The sequence below is a fragment of the Cuculus canorus genome, chromosome 10, assembly GCF_017976375.1.
Source record: "Cuculus canorus isolate bCucCan1 chromosome 10, bCucCan1.pri, whole genome shotgun sequence".
NCBI lineage: Eukaryota > Metazoa > Chordata > Aves > Cuculiformes > Cuculidae > Cuculus > Cuculus canorus.
In genome coordinates, this window is record NC_071410.1 from 2,626,537 (window position 1) to 2,653,711 (window position 27,175).

General features: G+C 37.4%; 1 protein-coding gene across 1 annotated transcript in view; it reads left to right on the forward strand.

Annotated features, from left to right (window-relative positions):
- The window catches only part of LOC104054314 (connector enhancer of kinase suppressor of ras 2), a 183,636-nt gene that overhangs the window by 69,921 nt on the left and 86,540 nt on the right, over nt 1-27,175 (forward strand). The window contains exons 3-6 of the mRNA XM_054075876.1: nt 13,654-13,856; nt 15,173-15,260; nt 21,911-21,952; nt 26,466-26,585. Coding sequence (XP_053931851.1) covers nt 13,654-13,856; nt 15,173-15,260; nt 21,911-21,952; nt 26,466-26,585 — 453 coding nt within the window. The remainder of the gene's footprint in view (nt 1-13,653; nt 13,857-15,172; nt 15,261-21,910; nt 21,953-26,465; nt 26,586-27,175) is intronic.

A 27,175-nucleotide genomic window follows, 5' to 3' on the forward strand; every position in this document is an offset into this window, starting at 1 on the left:
CGGATGGCAGACAGCTGCATTCCTGTTTTTATCAATTCGTGTCGGTGCTATTATACTCTGCGTATCATCCACTCACTGGGCCATGTCAATGAGCATTGATTTTTTTTCTTATTATTTTTATTTTTCTCTGCACGTGGATTTCTTAATCGATTTCTGTTTGGCAATTGGCAGTGTCCAAGTTACATGACCTATTTCTTCCAGGCAGCATTAGCAGGATGTTCCGCTCCATCTTAGCGAGCTGAGTTGTGTAACGCTTTAAACAAGCGTCTCCAATGTACTCTAGAAACCTCGCAGGTAAGCTCGGGCTCAGGGGTGCATCAGGAATTCAGCTGCACGTCGGTCATGAGTTTAGCTGCAAAACAGCTATGTTGTTTCCGTGAAACCAGCAGAAATTTTACTGTCTTAGCTCAAACTCTTGGAACACACTGGAAGCGGATGTTGCGATGCCACCTTTTCCACATGTGGTCCCTAAGGGTGTGGGCAACAGTCCACGGGGCTCTGGGCAGTGCGGAGAGGTTGGGGTTACACATCAAAGAGCAATGCTTTGGCTTCTGTCACGGTGATGCCAAGCATCACACAGCATGCACACAACCAAATCCTGGCCTGTGATTAGGGTTCTAAGTGCAAGAGAAAACAAAAAATAAAGGAAGAACCTCTTGTTTTTCTTCCCTGTCTGAAACCACCTATTAAAAAACAGACACTCAAATGCAAATTATTAAAAGCAGGGAAGGTTTACTCTTATGCGTTTGCCCTTGATATGGTTTTACATGCGCTTTTCACAAATATACATGAAAAACAAACCCCTAACATTGTGTCTTTGTTAATATTGGTCGTATTTTTAATAAAAATCAGAAGAGACATTACTGATATGTACAATCACAAATCATCATTTCTCTTTTGAAAGAAAGCTGAATTCAAAGGTTTCTTTAATGAGGCATTGTGTGTGAGAATCCTAGCTAGAAATTGTTCTAATCTGGAAGGAGATGTAAGAAATGGGGGAAAAGTATGTAATACACCTGTGTATAACAGAAGTGGCAATAGGGTGATATAGAATTACATGTATTTTACCTTAAAAATTAAAGAATTTAAAATATTAGAATAATCCAGGTTTTGAAAGGGTAAAATCTAAGTGCCAAAGGTGAGAGTATCTTTCAGTTGAGGAAAGAAAGCACTGATGCTTTCTTGGGATTGCTCAGGGCTGAATTTATGTGCTATGAAAAGAAAAGTCATAGGTGAGCCATACTTTCAGCTTCAATTCTTTGACCATTCTAGAAAGACATTTTTGAGTAGAGTTTTAATTATGAAGAAAATTGGGAATGATGGCTCGGGGCGGGAAAATCTTATCTTAAGAATCAAAGTCCTTTCTTACCAGTGTGGTCAGAAGCTGCTCTGCAGTTTTCTGTTTGAAGTGACCTAAATAACATATATGGCATAAAAGGTGCAGGTCGCTCAGGATTTGGGCTGTAATTTTATTAAAGCTGAAATACTCATCTGGGCATATATTGGAGGATTTGGTGCACAAAGGCATTGGCTGACTCTGAAGAAGGAGTAGAGCCTGGGGAAAAGAATTCTTTGATAGACAGTAAAATATATTGGAAAGAAGAAAAAGGAGTACTTTTGAGGTCAACATGGGTTGCTGTTCAAACCTACGCAAGTAAATTTAATTAGGACAGTATTGGAGTCAGTATGTTGTTAAAGCCTGCACAAATTAAAATATAAACAGTCTAGAGGGAAGAAAGACTTTGATAATGAATGGAAGAAAAATGAACATAAAATGAAAAGCATGCTCAAATATAGATTGTATCTAAAGTTATTAAAAGTGCTGTTAATTCACAGGCATTCAGCTAGTGAAATTAGGCACTGTGCTGTGATAGCATTCAAGGAGAAATAAAGATTAAAAATTTCTCTCTGCAGTTACTGCAAAAGCTGGCAACCCAAGCATGAGAGGCTTTTCCGCTGGAAGGCAGAATAGTCACCTGTGGGTCAACATGTTTATAACAACTGGAGTGAGTTTAATTTGCTTGCATACTTACTACGGGGACACAGCTACCAAACAAACATGCTTTTTTCCTAACATATTTCTTTATTTGGCATCTCTTTAACAAAATTACAACAGTAATAGCATTTTGTTGGACAGATGGAAAGCAATTTGCAATAATTTACTTTGAAGTATGCCATGCTGAAGATGAAGCAGCCGATCTTTCGTGGGTGTCTCTATCTATTGATAAGGTTGTCTCTTCGGAATTCAAGTATTCAACCTCTAATTAAATTAATATTGCTTTTTACTGGCCATACCTACAATGACCTCTCTTGAGATCTGCTTCGTCTTTCATTCTGTCCATACACTTTTTGAATTGTCAATACTGCGAGTATTTTGGGAAGTATTTTTTCTTCCTTTACCTGATATGCAATCGAGTTTCATTTTTAACGAGTCATTCAGTATGTCACATACTTATTTTCCTCCCATATTTCAGAGATTACTCAAAGGTAATGATTGCACACTGAAATCTTCATTTTATTTAGATATTGATACTTAAATAAATGGAAATAAATCTTCTTTCTTTGAAGTGGAATGCCATCTCTCTTAGTGAGAGAGAGATTCTGTCTCCTCAGTACAATGAGGAACTTCGCACATACATTATTTTTGTCCATAAAACCTTATACGAACCCAAAGAGCTTTAACTGTGATTGAACAAGAAGTTCGACTTGTGGCAGTCCAGTGTTACTTATTATGCTGTGCCAAACCACAGAATTAACATTATTGAATAGGTTAGTTAATTATTCCACATATTAGAAAGGATGTACATCTTCTGCTTGGTCTAATTAGCTACTTCATTCTTTTTTAGTCCTTCAGATCATCCAATTTGGAAAAATAAACTATTTTAACAGTTGTCTGTTTTTTCTCATTTGTCTTTTGCCAATTTTTGAATTTTAAGAATATTTTAGGATCAGGACAGTGAAGGAAGATAATTAAGCTTGTACAAAGAGTTTACAGTAGTCTTAAAAATATTGTTGTTGACAGGTATTTTACACACGTGCATGCATTGTGGTTTTGTCTTGCTGTGAAGAAGGTCTTGCTAACCTGCTATGCTGAAAAACGAGATCCCTGAATGTAATTACATGTTATTTGCATTGCCTGCCTAGCACAAATGAAATGCTTTTTGTTGTGAAAACACCCATTGTTCCCTTCCCAGATGTAGGAAGCTATGGGAGTTGATACAAGTAGAGACAAGGCTAAGATTACTTTTTTCTTGATGTCTTCTGGGTTTTCTCTGCCTCCACACCAATTGTCCCATAGTAGGACATAGTTTCCAAAAGTATTGTTTGCACAGTAACAATGTTTTGGAATACTGCAGCAGTGTCTCCTGTGGTAGTATAAAAGCTCGGTAGGTAATATTTTCAGAGGTACTCCAGCACAGGATTGTTTTAGAGGGTATTTAGAACGTAAGAGACCTATGAATTTGTGGGGTTTGTGCTGTCACATTAGACACTTAGGCTTGAGTTCTTTGGAAAACTTTATCCTATATGAATTTATCACTCCTATACAACAACTGTGCATTCAAGACCACATAAGCTTCAAGAGAGGCACAGATCCCTCTGGCTAAGGGATGTCTGCATATGACAAAATAGCCAAATGCAGACTGGAAGAGGTCCTGTTCAGGTATAAAGCGTACGTGGTCTCTTGTCACAAGGTGATATATGTACAGTAGAAACAGAAGAATGGAGGTTGGCTGCGATTTACTCAAATTTCAGCTCCTGCATACAGACCAAAAGAGGAGAGAGAGCAGTGAGGGGTCTGCAGGTCAGGTGAATTCCCGTAGACCACAGCTAATTCTCCTACATAAGCAATGCATGCAATCTTTGCGGTATTAGGCTATCAAACGTCAGATAAATCGCTTCAGGCTCTAAGTATTTCTGTATTCTTCCTGCTTAAGGATGGGTTTATGTTAAAAAGAATTTCAGGAAAAATATAAATTTGCTGTATTGACTCTGACTTTAATTCCTTGAGTTTATTTACGTCAGTTCCCTGTGGAACAAGACAAGGTTAGAGAGTCAGGAGGGGAAATAGATTTTTTTTTTTTTTTTTTCTTCTCCTGTCTTTTGACATAGTTGAAAGATTTCTTCTTGTCACACAATAATTCGTTTTCACAAAATAGGCACAAACACATTCTATTCAGAGTGTTAAATCTGTTCCAAAGCTTGTAATTTTCTTCTGAAAATGCATCTATTTAAGTATTAGTGAGAATGAGGATCCTAATCCATTGCAGGCTGGGCTGGGGCTACTGCAGGGACTGCTGCGTGCTTCTGAAACAGAAATGTACTCACTTCTATTTATAAATTTATGAAATAATCCACTTAGAGTAATCCATTACCATATTTTGTCTGGTTACATGTCGGGGTAAACTCAACATATTCTGTCAATGAATGTTTTATTCCTTTTCATCTTATGAGTTACTGTCACTCACTGGGAGAGGACGGTGCGCCATAATATGTGCAATTAAATTAAGTAATGCTACTTTTTAGGCCAATGCAGTAGCAGAAATGTATGCAAATGAATAAGTAGGCTAATCATAGAGTGCAGAAACACCACAGGTGTCCAGTGCTGTAGACCAGGACAGAAGGGAAAACACCGGCTGAAACACAGTTCAAATAGTGTTGGTATTCATTATAATTTGTGTACGTTCTTCTACCCCTGGTTTAAGGGATCTTAGCAGTGCATTCATTTCTGATATCATTTAGACTTCTTATGAGGTTTAGTTTTGGAAGACAACATTTTGTTTGTAATTTCAGCCCTTTTGGTTGTTCAGTAACTTCAAGGCTGATGATGGCGATCACGATTACTACTAGGGGTGAAGGAAAGACCATTTTCCTTGCGCTGTGAGGGAGGTAAAACCTATAGAGTATCCCTCTGTTTCATTTCATGGTTGTTTCTGTTGAAACCAGGTGCCCAAATATTGCATGTTCCAATGGTAAGTAAGCATTCATTGTTTATTTTGTGTTGGTTCCTTTGTTTCAGAAGTCATCCTTTACTGCTTAGTAGTTTAGTTCGAGAAGGGCTCAAAGCAGGAAGGCAGCTTTGGTTTTTGATCCTGGTTCCCCTGCTGCTTTGCTCCAACGTTCTGAATTGCTCAGTGTAAGCTCACCCATGTTCCCAGCCACAGCCCTGCCAAGATTTGGATACTTATTTATCCGCAGCAACGTGGAGCAATGCTCAGGTCTCCAAAGGATACTCACCTAACCTTTCTGGGCTAATTAGAATTGATGTATCCTATTAATTTATATGAATTATTGCTTCCCCTAGAATGTCAATGTGAAGGGTTTGAAATAGCCTCCTGGTGACTCAGGAATAAGTTTGCAGCAGAGGACTCCCGTTTTCTTTTCACCCAACAATCTGCTATTCCTTACACCGATTTCAAAGCGGGGACGGGTTTGCCAGGATTGCAGTAATTCCTGCTGGTGGTTTGCCAGCACCAAAGCTCACAACCAGAATGGGCAGGCGGTGACCAGCAGTTCATCGACTGCATCCGGCTAAGGGAGGATTGATTCAGACCTCGGTAGGGACATTAAATATAGGGGCAAGATTTATTAGATTAAGGGAGTTTGGAACAAAAGGAGTTTAATACAAACTGTTGCAGAAAGAGATTGACTTTCCCCATTAAATGAAGAAAATTGTGTTCCACTAACGCAGAGTTCAAATTTTTAAAAACAGCCCCAACGTTTAGCGATATACAGAAATTTTCTTGGTTTGTTTACGTGTTCAGGGAACACTAAAGAAACTGTTGTCAATGTATTTCATGTGGACCATTACAGAGACAATTCTTAGTCTTTTAATGAAAAATAGTTGCACTGCTACTTCTAGGGTAGTTTAAATAGTTTGGTATAATCAATATTATGAAGGTTTAAAATTAGGATTCATTTTTTTTCCTAAGGTTGTAAATTTTTTTCATTGGAAAGGATTAAATTTTATTTATTGATTAAGTGTTTTATTTGTTTGTCTTGCAGAAAGCAATAGTTAATTTTTTCTTTAAGATCCTGATTTGAAACCTGTAGTGAATGATGCAATGTGTGTTATATTGCACTCTGTGTTATATTATAACACAGAGACTGTACAGAGGAAATACTGGGAGTGTATCAGTTTAAGTTAAGAATGATGACATTTTCTCTATGTTCATAAAAACTGAAAGATTGTTTTTCTCATTTGCAAGAAGCAACTTCTCTCGTAAATGCCCAGTAAGTTATTTTTCATATGGCTCTATGTTACGATACGAATTGCTATGAGCTGCCTGAATTCTTGAGTGATTATCTGTAATCAGTTTTTGTTATACGTAGATTCATATGCATGCAAATAAATGTATGTGTATGATAATTGTTGTTGACTGTGAGTTGCTTGAACAGTCTTCAGCAAGTTTATGATAAAAATAGATAAAGGAACTTTTTTCCATATTTTCATTAATGCCCATTCAAAAGAGTCTTGTTAGGATACATTACTTATCTTTCCTAAATTGAGATAATTTTTAAGTGGAGGTACCAATTCTGCAAGAACCTGACCTAAATGTCTGTCTAAGTGAAATGGTCAGTGTCGATATTATATTTCCAAAAGACAAGGCTGTCATTTATTCTCTGGACTTTGAATAATTCACCGTTTAAATTCTAATATCGTGTCATGTCCTGAATCTCTTATCCTCTGTAGTCTTGCAGTTCTGCCTTATAATTAATTTTATAAGGTATTTGAAAAAAGCGAATTTCCTGTAATTTGATGATTGGGTCTTAAATATACCAATGATTATTATTAAATAGCTAATGTTAATCAATCACAAGGTTTTAATAACAAATAATAAAGTTTTGTGCTTATTGAACAGTGTGCTACATGTGTGTGGCTTCGTTAAGTTTTGAAGCACATGAATAAAGATCAGAGAGTGCTGGGAAGGTGCAGTATAGGTTTGAGACATTTTGTCCATTAAAGCCAGCAGAATTCCTTGGACTGGAAGCAGGAAATTTCAAGGATGTAAATTGGTGTATGAATGGTGCAATACATTCACCGTTTTATGTTAGTGTGTTTATGAGCATGTTTCATTCTTTCACGTTGCTGTAATATTAAGGTTTTGCTCAAAAAAAAAGAGAAAACATTAAATGCATTTTGAAATGGAAAAATTTATTTAAATGCAAATTCACTTCCAGGGAGTTCAGATCTAAACTCTTTGTGAAGACAGAGTTGAGCAGAAAATGTGGATCAGAAGTGTAACGAGAGAGCAGTTACAGTTCAGAGGGCTGCTGCAGGTGCTCAAAGGAAAAGTCGTACGAGCGTGCTCTTTTGGATAATCTGAAGTATTATTTTAGGCATGGGTTAAATCTGCTTCTGGAACTGATGGTTCATTGCTTCCACAGCAAGAATTCAGTTGCTGGTTCAGAGGTGTAGATAACTACGCTCCACTTTACAACTGAGACGAGATGTGATGTCTATTTTCAGAAGGAGTCTCTTCTCTCAAAAGTTTCCTTTCTTAAAGCCTTTTTGAGAATGGGCATTAAAGAAACAAATAACTGTTTCAAAGTTTTAGATAATTCCAAGCAAACAACTGATCTCCAGATTATCTTTAGATATTTCGAGACAGCAATCTGGATCATAGATTTTGATCTAGAAGATGTTAGTTTGCTTTGACCCCATATTATTTAATAAAATCTTAAAGCATTATTCCTTTCTATTATTATCCAATAGACTCTGCTACGCACGTCTGGCTTAGTTTTATATAGTTATTTATTAAACATCAACAGATACATATGATGGATAACAATTAGACTATTTAAAACCGGAAAATATTCAAGCACTGAATGAGTAATCTAAAACTGTGAAGAATTTAAGCAAGTTTTAGAAGTTAAATAAATAAAATCTCTTGGAGGCCTAGAGAAAATAAACAGAAAGAGAAAAAGGAAGCTATGCATAAAAAAAGAGAGAAGTTAAGATATTCCTTGAGCATGGCCAGCAGACTATCATGTTCTAATTCTTATCTGAAATCAGAAATATAAGGCTTTTCCAATGAAATTACTTTTCAAGTCACCTTAATTATGCTTGATTACATTTATACATATCAATTAAAATGGAAATTCTAAAGCTTCTTCTGGAAGTTAAAAATATCATGCAAATGTTATGTTTTTAATTAAGGTTAAAATATTTAATCTTAGCACTATCTGCTTAATGTATCTATTTACAAGATAATAAGAAGGTACATGAAGTGCTTAGGAGCCCTGTGACAATTTCCAAATTATAGAATCAGGAGACCGGAAAGAATTGTGACACCATTTGCTCTGAAAGGTAGAATAATTATAATGGAAACGAAGATGAGGGGGAGGAAAGCTATGCATGGAAAAGAATTGAGGTGTTTCAGATAAGATACTGTAATTTGTATTATAATATTGCATATTTATATAACATTAGCATAGTTATTAATAAATTCCATACTTTTTAAAGAACTCTCATTGTGTTCTGTGCACATAAACCAGGCTATAATACTGCAGTTTAACTGTCATAAGCTGTAGGGAAATGTTTTAAAGACGGTGAGGAAGGGTTGTTTTTATTACACAGTGTTGCTAATTTCCTGATTTAGAATGAGACAAGCTTTTAAAGAAAACAGTGAAAGAAATTTGGGCAGTGTTTTACTTGAGCTGCAGTCTCCAGCCGTGAAGATGGAATGTGTTCTTTTCAATGCATTTATTGTTTGGAAAAAAAAAAAAAAACCAAAAAACCAAGAGCTAGGATTTTATACATATTTTTAAGAATATAAGTTATTTTAGTTTAAGTAGTGCACATCCAGATGTGTCCTCTGTTTTCCCTTTCCCTATGCAGAGAAAAGCAAATTTCTTTGGTAAGGTAGGCTTCTTTTGTAATTTGGGGAACTGACCCAAATCAATATTAAATTAGGTATATTTTTGTTTATTAATATATTTCAGCATCTCTTTGCTATAGAGTAAGTGGAATGGCTGTCTTTATAGTAATTCCACTGGATATTTGTTACAGACAGATAAGTTAAATTGTGCAGAAGTGGGGGTTTGTGATAGGATGTTCTGAGGATTGGGTTGTTTGGGGTTCAGTTGCCTCTTACTCAGATGCCTCTCTCCCATGTTCACGGTATGTGATTATGATCGTTACCTAATTAAAACAATACTATGCAGTGACAAATCTGAACTACATCTGACACAGAGTTTCCTTAATAAAGCAACTGTGCTCCGGGGAGATGGGTGAGGAGAAGCCTTTTGCAGAGCGTGAGGAGGTGTCCGTGTGGGAAACAGGAGGCAGCCCAGAAGGGGCCCAACTTTCTTTCCTAGCGAAGGAGGGGCTGAGCATCCCTGCAGAGCTGCATCCGATGTTCAAGTCCACCATAACTTCAAGTCAGTTCACGTGTAACCTCAGAATGGATCAAAAACTAGTCTGTAGCATGGAAAATGTGCCTGAAGATTGAGCTCTTCAATTAATTTCTTAATCCTGCTCATTACACAGTAGTGCTGCGACTTGGGAAGAGGGAATGGCAGCACATCTGTGGCGGTGCACAAATACGTCTGCTTAAAGTAATGGGGAAACTGAGCCCTGAGGAGGAATGGAGAGTGCCATGAGTCACAGAATCATAGAGTAGTTTAGGTTGGAAGAGACCTTAAAGATCATCCAGTTCCAAACATGGGACACCTCCCACTGGGTCAGAGTCTCAAAGCCCCAACTGGATCATGGGCTCAAGTCCCCATCCAGGTTGTATTTTAAATGCCTTAACATGGTGAATTTCCCATAAGACACTTGTCTTGGAGTCAGGTTTGTCTCCTGTGGTCTCCTCAGTCACATCTACTGCTCTCCACTTCCATCTCTCCGAACCTCACAGTTCAGGGAAGATTGTAACAGTCTTAAAATATCATCCACAGGGAAAGCTGTGTGTGCGTCCCTGTGTTTATGCATATTTATACATGCCTTTATACATCTATTACACCAACTACTTACGTGAGTGACAACATCAAGAATAACTCCTGTAATTAAAAATAAGTCTGTTTATAAGGTAAGGTAAATTCATTACTCATGCAATATAAACTCTTTAGCTAAAATTATAGCGTGTGTCAAAGAAATTTCCATGTGCATACATTTTTTTTTACCACTGTATGTCACATTAGAGCAAATAATTTCATTAAATTAGTAACTTTAAGTATATAATACTGGGAGGGAGCGCAGAGAAATAAACTCTGTAGATTGCAGGTATTTCTTGTCTGCTTTTGATCTTCAGGTTGCTAGTGTTTACAAAAAAATTGATTAGCTCTTAATTTTTTTTTACATTGCACTTATTTACCTCAGTGTTTGCTACTATAATCTGGCCTGTTTTATCTTAGTAGATAAAATTTTCACAGATATATCCGTTAGCATGGAATACTGATTTGTGTTGTTATTACATACATGCAGTAAGATATGAAAACACCCAAACCTATAGCCTGAGGGGTTTTTGTTCTACTTTGAATCTGTGATAACCACAGGTGCTATATTGTCAGACAGATGAAAAATTTACTCTATTTTTCCACTGTCTTTTAAAAATGGAACTTCATACCAGAATACACCCTTTCATTTTGTGCTGCTACATATTACACTCGGTAGATATACAGCATTTCTTACTGTTTGAACAGTGCTTTTACTTGAAGAAGCTTAAGTAAACATTTAATAATTTACCAGTTGCACTTCTTGTGTTCAAGGTTTGTTGGTACTTTCACCCTTTCTTCCAGCAATTACCCTTTCTGCAATATACCTGTCAGGCCCATCTTACTGAAGTAGAGCGGCATCTGCTTTCTGTTCTCACTAAGTAGTTTCCTGATGCAGATTCTGTGCTAATTTGACAGGCTGCGTGACTGTGGAGCTCTCGACAGACAGCGTCTGGGGTCACTTTAATAGTCAGTGTTCATTCTCTAAACCTCTCAATATCCCCTAATAGAGCAATCTGTTAAAAATCACTACACAACAATTTTAAGCATCATGAAACAAAACAACAGAACGGAGCAAACCTTGGTTGTTTGGGTTTTTTTTTCCCACTGTTGGTATGAAAAATAATCCTGCCTATGTTAATAGCACCCTGTGGTCTCTTTCAGAGGTTGGATTTTTATTTCATTCTTTTCATACCAGAAATTATATCTAGGATTTACTATGCAAGAAAGAAATCAGCTGCCAGGAGACAGAACTTTGCAGGCTCAGGAACATCATTTCTATAGTGTGTCTCACAATAACAGCGTATATTTAACACAGTGAGAGCAGAATATACGGCTGTGAAAACTGAAGTCTGATATGGTAGCTGTGATAATGATTTAGGCTGTTGGGTTTGAGACTCTGTTAGCATCATGCAGATGAGGCGCCTGCAGGAATCAGAAGATATCTGAATACTTGCAGTGTCATGTGTACAGAAACAAAGATGCGCACCTACTCGCTCGTTATCATGAATGGCAACTCTTCTGTCTGGGTTTTCAAGCATATACACTGAAATCTAATCAATGCGCTTCAAATTTGTGTGTGTACCCACCTGTTTGCTCTTTCCTCCACTCGAAGGGGCTTTTTACATATCCCATCAGCTTGGTTGCTGGCTAGGGAAGCCCAAAAGGGGCCACCGCTTCCTTCACCAGTGTTCAGATGTGCTGCCACAGTGGGACTCGTGGGGCTTTGCGGCACCTGAGATTTTGAGCTGGCAAATGATTGTGTGGGAGGCGGCACTGGAGGAGGGAACGTGTGCAGCTGACCTGAGCTGAGCTGCCGTGCGGGAAATTGAGATGAGGTGCTCAGAGGTGATACATCCAATGATTATTTTTAACCACTCTTTTTCCCAATTTAGAGTTGTTTCATCTAAAAATGAAGATCTTAAATTTGAGGCAAGCTTAAATTTATAGCAATACAATATCTCTGTCTTCCACGGATGTATTGATTCACTGTCACTTGTGTAATATTTTTATCTTTTCCCCTTTATTGTGTCGTGCTAAGTCTCAGCTAAACTGCTAACTTGCATCAGCACTTCTACTGTGCTGAGAAATTTCCTTTCATCTTCTGATTATCTTCGTGGACAGATTTTGTCTATGCTTTGCCGCATTTTAAACTTAATATTGACATTAGTAGAGGTTGCTATCAGCAATAAAAGATAAAACAAAGAACTTGCTCACTAGGTGGATTTCCTCAAATGTGTTTTCCGTTCAATTCTTTGGTTTCCAATGACTTGAGTAAGATCACCCCAATTGATCACACTTCCTCATATCTCATACTTTCTTCAAAATCTGGGCATTTATTCTCCACTAAAACTGTACTGGCTTTTATAGATTCACTGACCAAACTCTTTCCTGCTTAGCTTTTCCTGAAAGCAAACTGAGTTCTTATGCAATAATGAATTATTGGGAGAAACATTTTCTGCTTGTTTCCACAGGGATAAGCAAGGTTGCACTTGGAAATAAAAGGAGGATCTTATTTATCATCCTTGTAAAGTGTTGTTGAATGTGCAAAATTAAACCCTTTCTAAGGGGAAACCATAGACTGCCTCCCTGGTTGCCAGCCAGTAAAGGCATCCCAGCACATCCACTTACTCATCATCTGGGCACAAGTAGAAGTTGAAATTAAAATAGAGCAGTGGAGGCAATTTCTTCGGTGCCTTAATAAAAGAAAGATTAGTCACAAAAGATTATGTGAATTTGAGTGAATTATTTAATGTATTTGAGCTGAGATCTCTTTGTGCTTTTTACCTGTGTCTAAGTGGGGAATTAGCTTAGTGGTAAAGAGACGGATGTGGCTGAAGGAATGTGGATAAAGGGAAAAGAGACTTGCATTCGTAAAACATTGCTTAGATTCAAACACCACCCCGTGTCCCTCAGAACAAGAACAAGAGAAGAAAATCCATTAAGAACTGTTGAATAAGAAGATGCTGCCACTGGCTCAAGTCTCTGAACTGCTAACAGCTGTTACTGCGTGCCTGCTCTCTTAGATCCTTCCCTATGTCATAGGAGAGAGGAGTACTGTGTCTTTGCTCTGACCTGATTTGACTGTTCCCATCTTACATTACATGTGGGACAGCTGCTCATCAACAATAGCAGGGTTCAGAAAGGCATTTTCCTGTAAAAGCCTGTCACCAAGGTCATATACGATTTTATATCTTATTTTATTTACAGCACAAGTGTAAGGGTAGTTCAGGAAAGGCTGAGTTATTACAAGATAGGGGAGGGACTAACGCAATTATGAGTGTGATCCAGTGCAGCGAGACTGCTTAAAAACCTGCTCTCAGAGGTAAAAAATACTCCACGTGGTTGGTTAACCCTGAACTGTAGCAGGAGGGGGATGGTGGACTGACGAAACTCCGTGTTTGGAAAATGGGAAAGACCTTGAGACCCAACGTATGGGGTTTTTTTTTGATGCCATTCCCTCAGTGACTTAGTTGGACCAGTGAGTTTGGGGAATCTGGTGTTTGAGTGTTGTTGACAGCAGCGGTTGTCATGCTAACAGGATGGCTACATCCTGAATGTTCTAAAGGAAGAAGCCTGTTGCCTGGTCTAACACTAGGCGTCTATAACTATCCTGTCCTTACAGCCACTACCAGTCAAAGTGTTTACCTCACGGTTTTCTTCATGTAGCTCACAACTCACTATTTCAAATAATTTTTTTATCTTCTTTCCCCTCAGAATTATGGTTTGGAGACTGAAAACCTGAGAACTCTGTCTCACAAGCTGAATGCCTCAGCCAAAAATCTTCAGAACTTTATAACGGGTAGAAGGAGGAGTGGCCATTACGATGGCAGGGCCTCCAGACGACTGCCAAATGATTTTCTTACCTCTGTAGTTGACCTGATTGGTGCTGCCAAGAACTTACTAGCCTGGCTGGACAGGTAACTTCCTATTCCTTAGAATGCATGAGAATAATTATTTGGGTTGTTTTCTGTTTGTTCTTTCTTTTTCTCCTATATTCTTTTAATCTAATATTAAAATGGCAGTTCTGGAGTTCTAGCTCTAAATTTTGGGTTGCAAATTTCTCAAATATTGGAGGCAAAATGTAGTACCATTTTCTGTCAGGATGGTGTTAAAGTTTGCTATAGTTACTTTTTCATATTCTTTTCAATTGGATAACATTTTGTGCAAAATGAATGCTTTTTGTGCTTTTCCAAGTTGGCATCTCACTGCCGCAATTGGTAGCATCACTGGTAACTTCAGAAAGAAGGGTAAGGAAGAAAAGATAGTGGAGTTGGAAGAGTACTCCAGCCATCGAAAAGGCATAAATAAGCTCAGTTCAGCAAATCAATTAATAATATTCAAAATTCAGAGTATTACTTTGTCTGAAAATTATTTTTTCTTATTAGATTATTTGTCAAGATTAGGATCGATGCATTAAGTACAATTGTGGGGTTGGTTACTGCTCAACAATCAACCACTGTTGGTTTTTTTCACTTACAAATTTGATTAAAAGTATCTCTCTGAATAAATTTAGTTGTAATTTTGACTGTGGAAAGCCAAACTGAAACATAAAATAGCATCAGGGCATTTACGTTTCGTCCTCTTTCTTTGGAGTTATAGCAACCGATAGCATTATCTTGAATCTGAATGCTCTTGAATGTATAAATGACACCTTAGAAATCACAATGAGAGTGAATCACCCTCCTTTACAGGATTTGTATAATGCTGGTGACATCTTACTAACCTAATGCCAGCAGTCATATTCTTTCAGGCTATGACCTTGTCAGTCCTTATAAATTCAAATGGGTCCGTTTCAGCCAGAATTTGGAAAGCCTGAAGAAAATCCAAGTGTGCGGGCAGCTGTTAGTGACTAAGTAAGCCTTATTTTGCTCTCTGAATTAAGGTGCTGACTTCTGCTGAAGGGTGATGTCATACTAGAAATGCCGTCTTTTTAATGAGCTGCACAAATCTGGACTACTTATAATTATTTGGAAGCTCCTATTTCCACAAGAACAATAACTTCTGATGTTCTGGCCAAAATCCAGTTTACATCCTTCCTGCCTTCATTGTTTCTTGTTTCAAAGGAATATTTTACAGAAGTAGTGTAACTTGCTGCTAGAGATGGTTATGATTAGATACTTCACGTTCCTGTGGTGTAGAACTGATGTCTATATTACATATATCTGCTTATGCTATAAACAGGAGAGAGATATAACGCTTAATGCTGTACAAACCTATCCTTCCTTTGTTACAGGTCTCCATTTGTCAGCGTGACAGAATACTCACTGCTGAAAAACAACATTGTTCAACTGTGCCTGGAACTAACAACCATTGTGCAACAGGTAGGAATGATTTTCTTCCACTCTTGAGTCCTCTTCATACTGTTCCTTCAAAACGGTAGCAGTAAAAATATTGTTCAGCTTCTACTTCACCTGAAAAAAATGCTCAGTGTTACCTCTCTGTTCCTCACATAGCCTCTTCCTCTGGTAGTGACAGGAGGATTTTTGGACTTTGGTTATCCTCATATGCCTGCGTAGAGTGAAGGACACTGTGAAGTTAAAATAATCCACCTTGCTTTTGAGTGGACTAATTCATCTGAGGTTATCTATCGCCGTTCAAGTGTTAAACAGAACAACAAAGCCACAGTGGGAAACGGCTTAAATAATGCCAACAATTTATTACAGATAACCTACCCACGCTGACTGGGCCTGATCACTTGGTTATCCTGCAAGTGCTGTGTGGTGGCACTCGAGATGACTTGCTCCACACCCTTTCCCGGTAACAGGCTCAGGGTGACAGACCTGTAGCTCCTCAGATCTTCCTTCCAGCCCTTCTTGTAGATGGGCATCACATTTACTGACCTCCAGTCAACTGGGACCTACCTCCTTAACCAGGACTGCTGGTAAATGATGGACAGGTGGCTTGGTGAGGGCTTCGATTTCTTCAATTTCATCTTCATTCTTGGAAAGAACCAAGGCTGATGAATATCAGTCTCTGTATTTGGTTCTATTATCCTTAATCGCTAATGTTCAGCTTTATTCCTTTTAGAAATTTTATCCTTTATGCACTTTTGCAGTGCAAAACAAAGATCTTTTTTCTCTTTTCTTGGTTTAAAAATTCCTATGTAGGTGTTTAATTATTAATGTGCCTTTATTAAGCTTTCTCTTACAAGGTGTTTATAGCACTAGGCTATTTTTTATTTACAGACTAAGCAAAATTAGCTTCTCTGTAGTATAAAAAGTTTGGGTTCTGATTCCACCCTTCAGCTGATACTGCACTTTGGGTTTTTTTCCCTATGGTCTAGGTGAAAATAGTATAGTTTTGAATTGCTGTCTCCATTTCTGTTCATTTCACTACTTTTGGCAGATGAAATTAAATTCTCCTCTGCCAGCAATGGTTTGGTTCTTTTTTTTCCAATTCTTAGTTTCCACTCCCAAACCTGCCCTCCTTTTGGCAACTTAAAAAAAAAACCTCTTACCACACACTCCAAGACTTTCCAAGATGAAAAATATTTGTTAGTTCATCAGGTTAGTTAGAATTCAAATTTTGCATTTTTTCTTATCTCACTGTGTTGTTAATATGTGTTGTTTAACGTTCCTCTATTAGGATCTTTCTACACGGTTAAGCTTAGCAGAGAAAAAGCAAATAAAACAAAGTCAGTCATAGGGAGACAATTTCGCTCTTACTAAATCTGAGGAAAATTGATCTTAATGTGTGAAAGCAGAAATGTCTCACCTAAACCAGAACTGCAGGCTAAAATATGAATTGAAAGGCATAACTAATAGAAACCTTCATCTCAGATCCTTCCAGATACTGTTTTATGAATGATATAAATTTTAGATACCTAATTTGCCCCATGTGAAAACAGCAGTCGAGGGTATGCATGTGGCACGTTAAGTGAGGAACGCCTTCAGTCTGGAGTTATTCTATGCAAAATTAACACACTTTGTGTGCATAACCTACTGCTGCCCCTCATGGTGAACTTCCTTCTAAAAAGGAGGCATTACTCTGTAACCTTAGTCTAATACAGACACTCCTTACGAATCTCCTTGCTAGGATGTACTGTATATGGCAAAGTGATGTACTCTTAGAACTAATTAGGAAGTGGGTTTTCTAGATTTTAGGTCATATTTGCTCTCTGTGTGAGTGTGAAGATGAGATCTTCATTCAAAATTTGAACCACACAGATGAAATGAAATGTAAATGCTACGATGACTAAACAGTCACTTATTTATTTGCAAATAATATCTTTTCCTGCTGGCTATAAGAACATTGATCTTTATTCTCTCGTTTTAGAGGGGTTTTATACCTATCCATTTATCCTTGGAAATGTACTTTATTCTACTCAATTTTCTTCTCCCTTGTGATGTCACCTTAAGTAAAATAAGTAGGGGAACTATAAAAAAATAGCATTATGCAGAAAACTGCAGAAACCTGTTGATTTTGAGGTGCAATGTCCCATCAAAAAATGTGTTGATGATAATGTGCAAAAAAAGCCTGTTAGAATGGAGGTTTAAAATGTTTCTCTGTTGACTTCATTTTGAAGTGTAGCTAGGGTAAACTAGCTCAAGGGAAACTAACTTACTTCAAGGTAAACTAACTCTCGATTTTGATCTGAAAGGGAATCTACCAGATCAACTGAACTGATCTGGATTTGGTCACGCTGTAGCACCAAGGCTACCCTGGGGAAAGATAACTAGAATAACTTGGGAGACTTCACTAGTTTTACTAGAAGCTGGTTTTCTAATTTTTTTTTTTTCCTGGTTATGTCAAAGATGCTTAAACTTTTGATACGTACATTGAACACCACAAACAAACATTCTCTAAACAAAAATTTGTCTGTTTTGCCAAACAAAGTCAGCACAACTAAGGCTCATTTTTTTCCAACAAAAGCCAAAGTTCTGCTTGTTCTCCCCTTTATTAACATTTAATTAAGTTCACTGAGATAAATTCAGACACCATACCAAAGACTTCTTCCTTGTTTTCAGTCAAATACTTATATTTAAGATGTCTTTTGAAGCTATCTAGTTTCTACTGCAATTGATAAAAATTGTTGTTGGTTAGTAGTTTCCTGTGCCCGGTATAATTCATGAATTAACCCTCCTCTGAGCAGCTGCTTGGACTAGATAACCTCGAGAGGTTCCTTCCACCTGAATTATTCTGTGATTCAGCAACTGCCACTACAAACATGGGTGTTATTTTCAGTTTGAACTTTGCAGACTTCAGCTTTCAGTCCCTCAGTCTTATTTTGCTTACATTTGCTAAAGAACACTTTGTTAGCAAACGTCTGTTCACTATTTTCTAAATATAGATTATGATCAGGTCTTCACCTTAATTAAACCAAGAAAATAAGTTACCGTAGTGTATTTACTGCTATATATTTGCCTAATTTCAGAGCGATCTTCTTCTTTTTAATATGTGAGTTCCAGAACTGTTTGATTTAATGAATGCAAGCAATATTCTTTTAAATATCTTTTTGTCATGACCACCGTTCAAAGATTGCAGCAGATCTTCACTGCAGTGTTGTACTGGAAATAGCATTCAACTGGCGAACAACCCCAGGGTTTAAGTTCTCTTCCAAGCTGCTCGTTTCTTCAGTACTTGACTTAACTCATGCGGGTTTACTGTACTGAGTTAATGAACCAAATATTTTACATATATTAGTAGTTTTATGTGTTACTTAACTGTCCACAAGACTTGTCATAAAACGTTCTTTATGGTATCTGCAATTTTCAGTAGTACTTGCAGTTTTTTCTTTTGGAATTATAAACCAAAATTAAGACCGTAGTGTGGGTGAGCGCAAGTCCCGCTGACCTTTTCTCCTTATGAATATTCAAAAGAGTGCTGTTGTAGTCTATCAGAGTTATGGAAGTGTTCTGTACTTTTGAAAGGTAGGATGTTCGGGATAGTGCAGAAGTTGGCTTGTGGGTAATTCTGCTGCAGTGACTGTTTTTGTAACTCTTGTATTTTTTACCATTTTATAGAGGGCAAATAGAATGCAGCTACTAATTATTTTAAGAGTTTTTTAAACTGTAAGAAAAAAGGACATTTTCAACATGTCATCTTGTTTATGGAGGATGTAGGAAGACTATGACTATAACCATTATTTTCTAAGAAAAATAGATCAAAATTCTATAAATGTTAGTCCTGGAAGATGTTTTTTTTAATGAGATCCCAAGTGCATTGCTGTGCATCAGAGAAAAAGAAATCACAAGAATATTGTGACCTACATATCTTAATATTTCAGTATAATATTGCAAGTGCTTTTAACCTCAGTTAAGCTTGTCTGATGTATTATTTTAAAAAGTCAATATGCATCTGTTTTGGAAGGAATCCCAAAGCCATTAACATTTTTAATGCTAATGTAATCTTGAATGTACAACGTAAGTATAGCTAACATTAATTCTGCTCTACAAAACAGTAAAATTTCAGTTTTGCTATGATAAGTTCTCTACGTTTTGACCTGAAATAATTAAGTCTGTTCAGAATGATGCTCATATTGTATTTCTAGCACAGAAATTAAAGGCATCATTTAAAAAGGAGCATTAGCGCTGAAATCAAGCTGTAAATCCTGCTGTGATCATTTTGTTCTCTTGGTACTTGGAGGGTTAAAAGGAGAGATGGTGGATGTGTTGTTTGAAGTGTGTAAATCTTGTAGGGAAAACTGCCTTGGGCATTGCCAACCAAACTGACTAATTGAATTCTTTATTTTGCTGTAGAAAATAACAGTATGAATACAGAAGAAACATCAAAGGGATACTTGACCGTGAAATGCTAATATAAATTCTTCTTTATGTTGCTTGGCACTCATAATCTTCTGATTTTAACTTATTCTGTAACAATAATCTTTAAACTGTATTCACTTTGAAATGAATTTTGCTACAGAAATGCCCACCCTCCAAAGTAAAGGTGACTCTGAGAGCCGAGGGTGGGACGGGTCCCTGTTCAGCAGGCCAAGCTGGCCGTGTAGCTATTCTGCTCCTAGATTGGAGTGAGGAGGTTGGAATTATTTAATGGGAAGTTTAAAGCAATTAACTGTTATTGCTAACATATTCTGTTCCGGGAAAGAGGAAATCTTGAGAACTATAGGGAATCCTAATTTACTTGAGGTGAACTTTTAGTTATATCAGTAAGTTAAACGTTACTTGAAAAATTAAAGGGTGAAAAAAAGCCAAATAAACAAGACACGTTTTTTTACTTTACAAATCCTCCTCCTTAAAAATATGAAATACAATATGAAATCCTTATGTAGAAAGCTTTTTTCCGACGTGACATGGCATTTGGAGAAGTATTTAGCAATTTCACCACATAATCTTTCTGTGATTTAACCATTAATTCACTTACATGTGATCAATCAGTGCCAGCGTGGTGTAATGAACACAATTCCTGCGACAGATGAGGTCCTTAGCGAGGCAGGAATCCCACCCCGCCTCGCTCTCACCATGTTGTATGGTGCCTTCTTCATTCCCTCTCATGGGGCCCTGGGGCTCCCGCTGGCCACGGGATTGGGGTTTCCATCTCGTGGAACACAGGGAGGTGCTGGGATACCTCAGGAATGTTTTCTGCTCAGGTTTTGTTGCAGAAAAGCACCTCTTTGGGAGAAGGGGGTGTCACGAGCAGATGCTCGCAGCATAGGAGTGTGGTGGGCGACGGTGGCGGTTGAGGGCGCCTGGTCCACAGGGGCTGCGATTGGCCTCAGAGATGACTTTTCTGTATTTTCCTTTTAATGTTCTGTTTTAATAAAATACAGCTTGAGAGCCATGTGGTGATTTGCAGCGCTGACCGGCCGAGAAAGGAGGGGGAGAGCTGCCCCCGTGCGCCTGGACCCTCTCCTGTAGGGAAGGATAAATACTGCTGTGCCATGGCTGCGTCTTGCTTTATGGAGTGCTGAACTGAGGATATCTTCCAAACATTAAAAAGCAGTAGATGTCTCTTAGGAATTTGTATGCTTTATTTCATGAAGGGACAGAAATATTCTAGCCACTGTAATATCACTAAATCAAAGTGCAAGTTAAGGGGGTAATGACTCAAGTTATACAAAGATAAGATTTGTTATTCTTAAATTATAACTAAAAAAAGGGCAATGACTGCTCTAGAAGTTACAAGTCTTAACTAAATAAAGATATTAATCAGGAATATTGGGTTTCAGGCCTACTTAAAATTGATTTATGGTGATGTTTTGTAATGGAAAGCTGGGATGGATTTGCTCTTTGGGAGGCTTAAGGCAGAGAAACCCCCTTGATATTCCTGGACTACTGCTCGACATAAGCCTGTCTTCTTTCCCATCCCTTTTTGGTGTCACTTATGCCTTCCAAATTCCAAACCTAGAGTGTCACCTACGTGACTTCTCCCAAGAGATGTGACCACTGCTTTTTCTTGTCCCTCGTGGATGGTGTAGGCAACTAGAGCTGTGAAGCAAAAGATGAAGTGAACCAAACTGATAGTGTGGACACATCACATTTAACATCTTTGGCACTGTGCTTGTTGTCAAAATATGCTCTGTTTACTCTTCCTGCCCGTGCTTTCCAGTAACACAATCTACCTAGTGGTGGGTCTGACTCAGCTGTCTGCACCCCACACAGCTTGTGGTACAGATATCCAAAATTCTGCTGATTTAAAGCTGGGCGATGTATCTCTTGCTCTGTGCATCACTGAATTTCTGACATGCCAGATTAATTATGTTTAATTACTTTTTTCTCACTATCATGAATCTCTCCCCTCTGTGCTATGTTTATATTGTTGCTAGTATTGAGGATGAGAGTTTCACGACTATAAAGGGAAGAATAGATCCCTGAGGTTAACCAGACACAAGAGATGTCAAGTTTCCTAAGATTGTAAAGTAACCTTTAGGACACAAAAACCCCTGAAGAGATCATTTGTCTTTACAGTTACATTTGTTAAGAGATAATTATCAGCATAAAGCCTTCATTAATTTCTCAATAGTAAATTTAAAAGAATGTGCATTAATTGCTTTCATTTTATTTTACCACAGGATTGTACAGTGTATGAAACAGAAAATAAAATTCTTCATGTGGTAAGTAATCTAAGTATTCTGCATTGGTATTCTCTAATCCTACCTCACCCACTTAAATGATTTCTTAAAGAATTAAAGCTACAATAGGAAAATAAATTTACCATTTCACACAACTTCTAATTAATTATGTCAGTTGCTAAATGTTAGTTTTCATAAATGGGATCAAACAGTTAAAAAGTTAAAATTTGTTTTCAAAACCAGCAAAAGGGAGATATCAGTTCACATTTTGTGACACCCTGAAACCTATTTAGTGCAAGTTAGTTGTGCCTCCTACCAGCCGGTTTAATGCCCTCATACTTTAGATTTAATACTCACAAATGACTTTTTTTTCGCATCAATATAAAAAAATAGAGATACTCTACCCAAACAATATTAATAAAATATTTTTCCACCTAAGATATTGTTTCTAGTTTCTGTGAAGACTGGAAGTTTATGGGGGATGGTGTAATTCAGTTAAGAACTGTTCCTACCAAGCCTTTCCAGTCTTTCCTAAATTGGAACTCTTTCAAGTTTAAGGCTTAAGAATCAGCTTTCTTCTGCTATTCCCTAACTTACGCCTGTTTCAGCAGGCGAGACCAGATACTGCCTCTCACTCTCCATTTCCACACATTTCCCCAGAGTAGTGCTCTCTGTTACACCTACAGTTAATTACAAATACATAATTATTGTCTTAGATTGTTTCAGAAGCTTCACAACGCTGTTATGATTGTAATACTCTTACTAGGATTGCTGGTGTGGAATTCCAGCAGCGGATCCATCAGATCTAGGGCATTACTAGCTGCGTTGGTTGTCAAGACTGAGCACTTTATGCCTTCAGCACTAAAATGATAAAGGGAAAAAGAAGAATCTTATACAAATTTATTGATTAGCTATTGGCCTGTAAGTTCAAATACTTCATTTTCCTGGAACTGTCTCTGAAAACTTGTACTGACACTGAGATAGAGTTAAAACCCACAGTGAAAGGGAGATCTCAAAGGATTTACAAGTTCAGATAAGCTTTTGACAAGCTCTAACCCAGTGTTGGGCTCTTTTTTTTTATTTTTTAAAGCCTTTTACACATACTCCGCTTCCAGCGGGGATTAAAACACTGTCATAAAACATTGATGTGCTGTTGAATTCAGAAAGCGTGCAGTGACTTAGAGAAAAACTTAGTGTTATGAACCTTTATTCTGAAAAGAACTTCTAAAAGCTCCTGAAATCTTCTGGGATTTGGAGTGTGTGTGTATATATATATATGCACACATACGTATATGCACATCTTTTAACCCATAGTGCATGTGACTTCTGGAAATACATCTTTAGCAGGGTTGTTAGTTTTGACTTTTCTACCTGTTCTGGATAGAAGCCTGAAAAGGAAGAAGGGAAAAGAGAAAAATTTGTGGTTTTAAGTACACCACAGACTCAGCAGTAGAAGTGCGATGAACTGTAAAGAGGCTGAGTCCCAAGGCAGTAAAACTTGTCTTAGCCTGAACTAAATCACTTGAAACTACCTGATCCAGAGAATCCACTCTTTGAGAATCAAATGCTTATCATTGTAACTCTGGGTGGAGCGAGAGGAACCATCATCTTTCTCACAGCATCTTAAAAATAAATATTTCAAGAATGCGAAATTCAAGAATAAGCTCTGTAATTTTTGTAAATTTTGTGATTATTTTATTTCTGAAAAAACAACACATCAAAGAAAATACTCAAGACAAATAATTGTCGTGATCCAAAGTAAAATTTTACATTTGTAAGAGATAGAATCGATAACTATTAAGCACATTTTGTTTTATTTCTGGCACGTATTAAGAAAGACATACTTGGAAGTACAGACAGATTTCTAAAACAATGATCCATGATTGACTTTCTTGACTGATTACTGGGGAGATTCACTGAGGCGTAGATTTTTGTGGAAGAGCTCCTCCCCAGGGCAGTGTGCGCTCGGGCGATGGGATTGCAGGTGCACAGTTCCATTCCCTCACTAAGCACAGGACTAGACTGTGGCTGCTCTGCAACGCAGGTATTATGGGAGAATAAATCGTGAAGGAGTGATCTTCAGGATCACTTTAACTGCAGGTCTGAGATTCAGGGGGTTTGGATAACTCTTCAGCAAAATATGGTTACTGAGACTGCTTGAGTTCTTTAGCCTAATATAGTACACCCATGCTAATTAAAAGTTACAACCTACTAGCTATTGTTTCTCTTGGCAGTAAATACAGATTATTAACTTTATTCGTTGTACTGACCCAGCAGTAGCTGCCTTACTAAAAATACTTGTTGTGACATTTAAGTTTGTATGACTTGTTCCAGGCTTAGTGGTTTCCTAGAGATTTTGTTCTTGTTGCGGCCCTTGTGAGATAAATGTTAAAACCAGTTTTAGGTGTCGGATGGACTGTTCAACTCTATGTGGAGGTTTTTCTGCAACAGGTACTGCATTTCTCGAAGAACCCATTTTTCTTTGAGGTTTTCTTAAGCGTGGCAGTATTGCGCCATCTGGAGAGCGTGCCCTTTGCTTCTCTCTGGTTTGGGAACTCGTACTTTGATCCTTTCTATTTTTTTTATGCCAAAAATACTTTACCATATGTTAATGCATCATCTCCAATCAATAGTGCCATATCAGACATTGCTTCCTGACCCTGTGCTATTACTCATACGCTTTCCTCTGTTGCTCCATTGATACTACCTCAGCCCCTGCATTAAACAATTGGGATTGTGCCCCTCTTGTAAAAGTTGAAATACTTTTACAGTAAACTGACATTTTTAGTTTTTCTAATAAAACTTTCTAGGATGTTTTCTTGGTGCTAAAATCCTGCATAGATTTTAGTTAACGCTCTGAATCGTGAGGAGATCTTAACTATCTGTAAGAGTAGATCTGGTTGAAAATTTGTTTGCTGCATATTTCATTCTAAAGTTTATTTACTGAAAAAGTATTCGCATGTGACAACTGTAAAGTTAAAACATTACATCAGAAAGTAGAAAGTGTTGTCTCGGTGATTTAGGCTGTGTCCGATGTGTACATATGATCTCAAATGGAAAGTTATAAGAAAGCCTTCGTTTGAAATCACAGCAATATTCTTATATGAATAATTCAAAAGCTGGATGAAAGCATACACTGACAGACAGGGTCAGCCATGTAGAGTAGCAATACCATACATTTTTCAAGCAAGCGAGTTCTATGTCTCTGGTGGGAAAAGACAGAACCTAAAGTTTTGCTTAGGGGTTCTGGCCCAAAGCTGAAACTGCTAGAAATATTTCCGAGTTTTGGTGCCCTTCAGAAGCAGTCGCGATACCTGAATGTGATGCTTTGCGTCTTTCAGCTGATGCTCAATTCAAGTGCCACATCCAGTACTCCAGAGCTGTACTTGGATTTCCAGATGAGTAACTATACAGTGAATGGAAATACAATCTATAAATTCAGTCAGTTAATTTATTCATTGTGACAACTTTATTTGTTTAACTTATATGTATAGTGTCAAATGAGATATTAGAAACCCTCATGCTTTTACAAATGTCTGAAACAAAACTTCCCTTAAGGGGTTTCATTAGAGATTGCTATAATTAGGGAAAATGAGAGATACTCCCCAAAGGAAAATAGATGCATACAACACAACTGCAACTGGAAGGCCATTCTGTAATTCATCTAAATGAATGCTTTCAGATTAGTTTCATATATTTTTAGGCATAGACTTTTTGAAGGAGCAATTTGAGCAACACGTGCAAAGTTGGGAATGAATCTTTACACCTGAAGATTCTCTGAGCGCAGCTCGGGTCCTTTCTGATCCATAGACTCATTGTTTGTCTCTGGTGGATAGGTTGGATCTATCGGTATCCTTGTTACCATCTATGCAATCGAGTGCCTGCTTTGAAGGTGTTTGTGTGGATTGTCAATAAGACTTTAGCTGGAAGGCAGGATAACCTGAAACGATTGCATGCTTGTAATAGTGATATAGAATATCAGTTAAAGGATATGTTCAAAGAAGCATAAGATTTTTGCATTAGGAAATGGATTAGCCCGTGCATTTATCTGCCAGTGTCATTTTTAACACAGAAAAGATTTTCTACGTTGTGTAATGTGGAATTTACCTACTTATCACCCTTGGTAGAGTCGCTCTCGTTATTTGGCAGCCAAAATAGGTTATTAAATTTGTGTATGAGACACTTATGTTTACATATTTCACTTGTCCTCCATTGCATTTATAACAATACACTATTATGACTGATAATATTGTCAGGTATGTTTTTAAAAAGAATTTGTATCGTTGTAGTGGAGAACATAGTTTAGCTAAACAGATGTCCTCAGTGCACAGCAAAATCTTTTGATCAGAAGAACTGTGCATGCCTGTACATTTTCTTGACATTTATGGGTGTTTTCTGTTCCCTTAAAATTTTATTCCTGACTTTCATATACCTGTAGTTTTTACAATGCTAGAAAGTAGAATGATCTGTTTATTCTCAGTTGGCTCTCAGAATAAGAACTTCATTACTAGTTTGTTTAATACCAGGAATCATATTGATTTGTTTTTCTTCGTAGTGTAAAACCTTGTCTGGGATTTGTGACCACATCATTTCGCTCTCATCCGATTCTCTGGTGTCACAGTCAGCACATCTTGAGGTAGTTCATCTCACCAGCATTATGCCCAGTGAGGGTTTGGTAAGTAAAGTTGAACTGTTAGAATACAGTATACAAATCTCAGTTCTTTAGGGTGAATTCTTTTTATTTATTTTTTTTTTAATTTTTCAAGAAATTAAACTGTATTTTCAAGCAGCATCCTACTCTTTTGGTAAGCTGTATCTGATTTCTGCAAGTGATTTAAATGTTATGCCAAAATACAGGGATTGTAATTTAAAAAAAAAAAAAACAACCAACCTGTTTTGCTTTAGGGCTTCATGTACAACTGGTAACTATGTGAGCAGCTAAAGGAAAATTATATTACTTGAATAGCCATATTGTAGTTTTTGGAATGCACCAAGGTAATCGCCAAGTACATATATAAACAAATGAATTTAGTTAAATATCATTAATTAACATGCTTTGGAAATTATTAGTGGAAGGTATGTTTTTTGGGTTTGCCTAAAAATAGTTATATGCCTTCCTAACGATACAATTCAAATAAAACTTTCAGAACTACAGTCCCAGAAACAAAATAAATCCCGTGTATCCATAAATTGTTTGCTGAGCACACTAGTTGGGTATCTTCTGAGTATCTCAGCTGCTCTGCATTTGTAATGGGTCACACCATT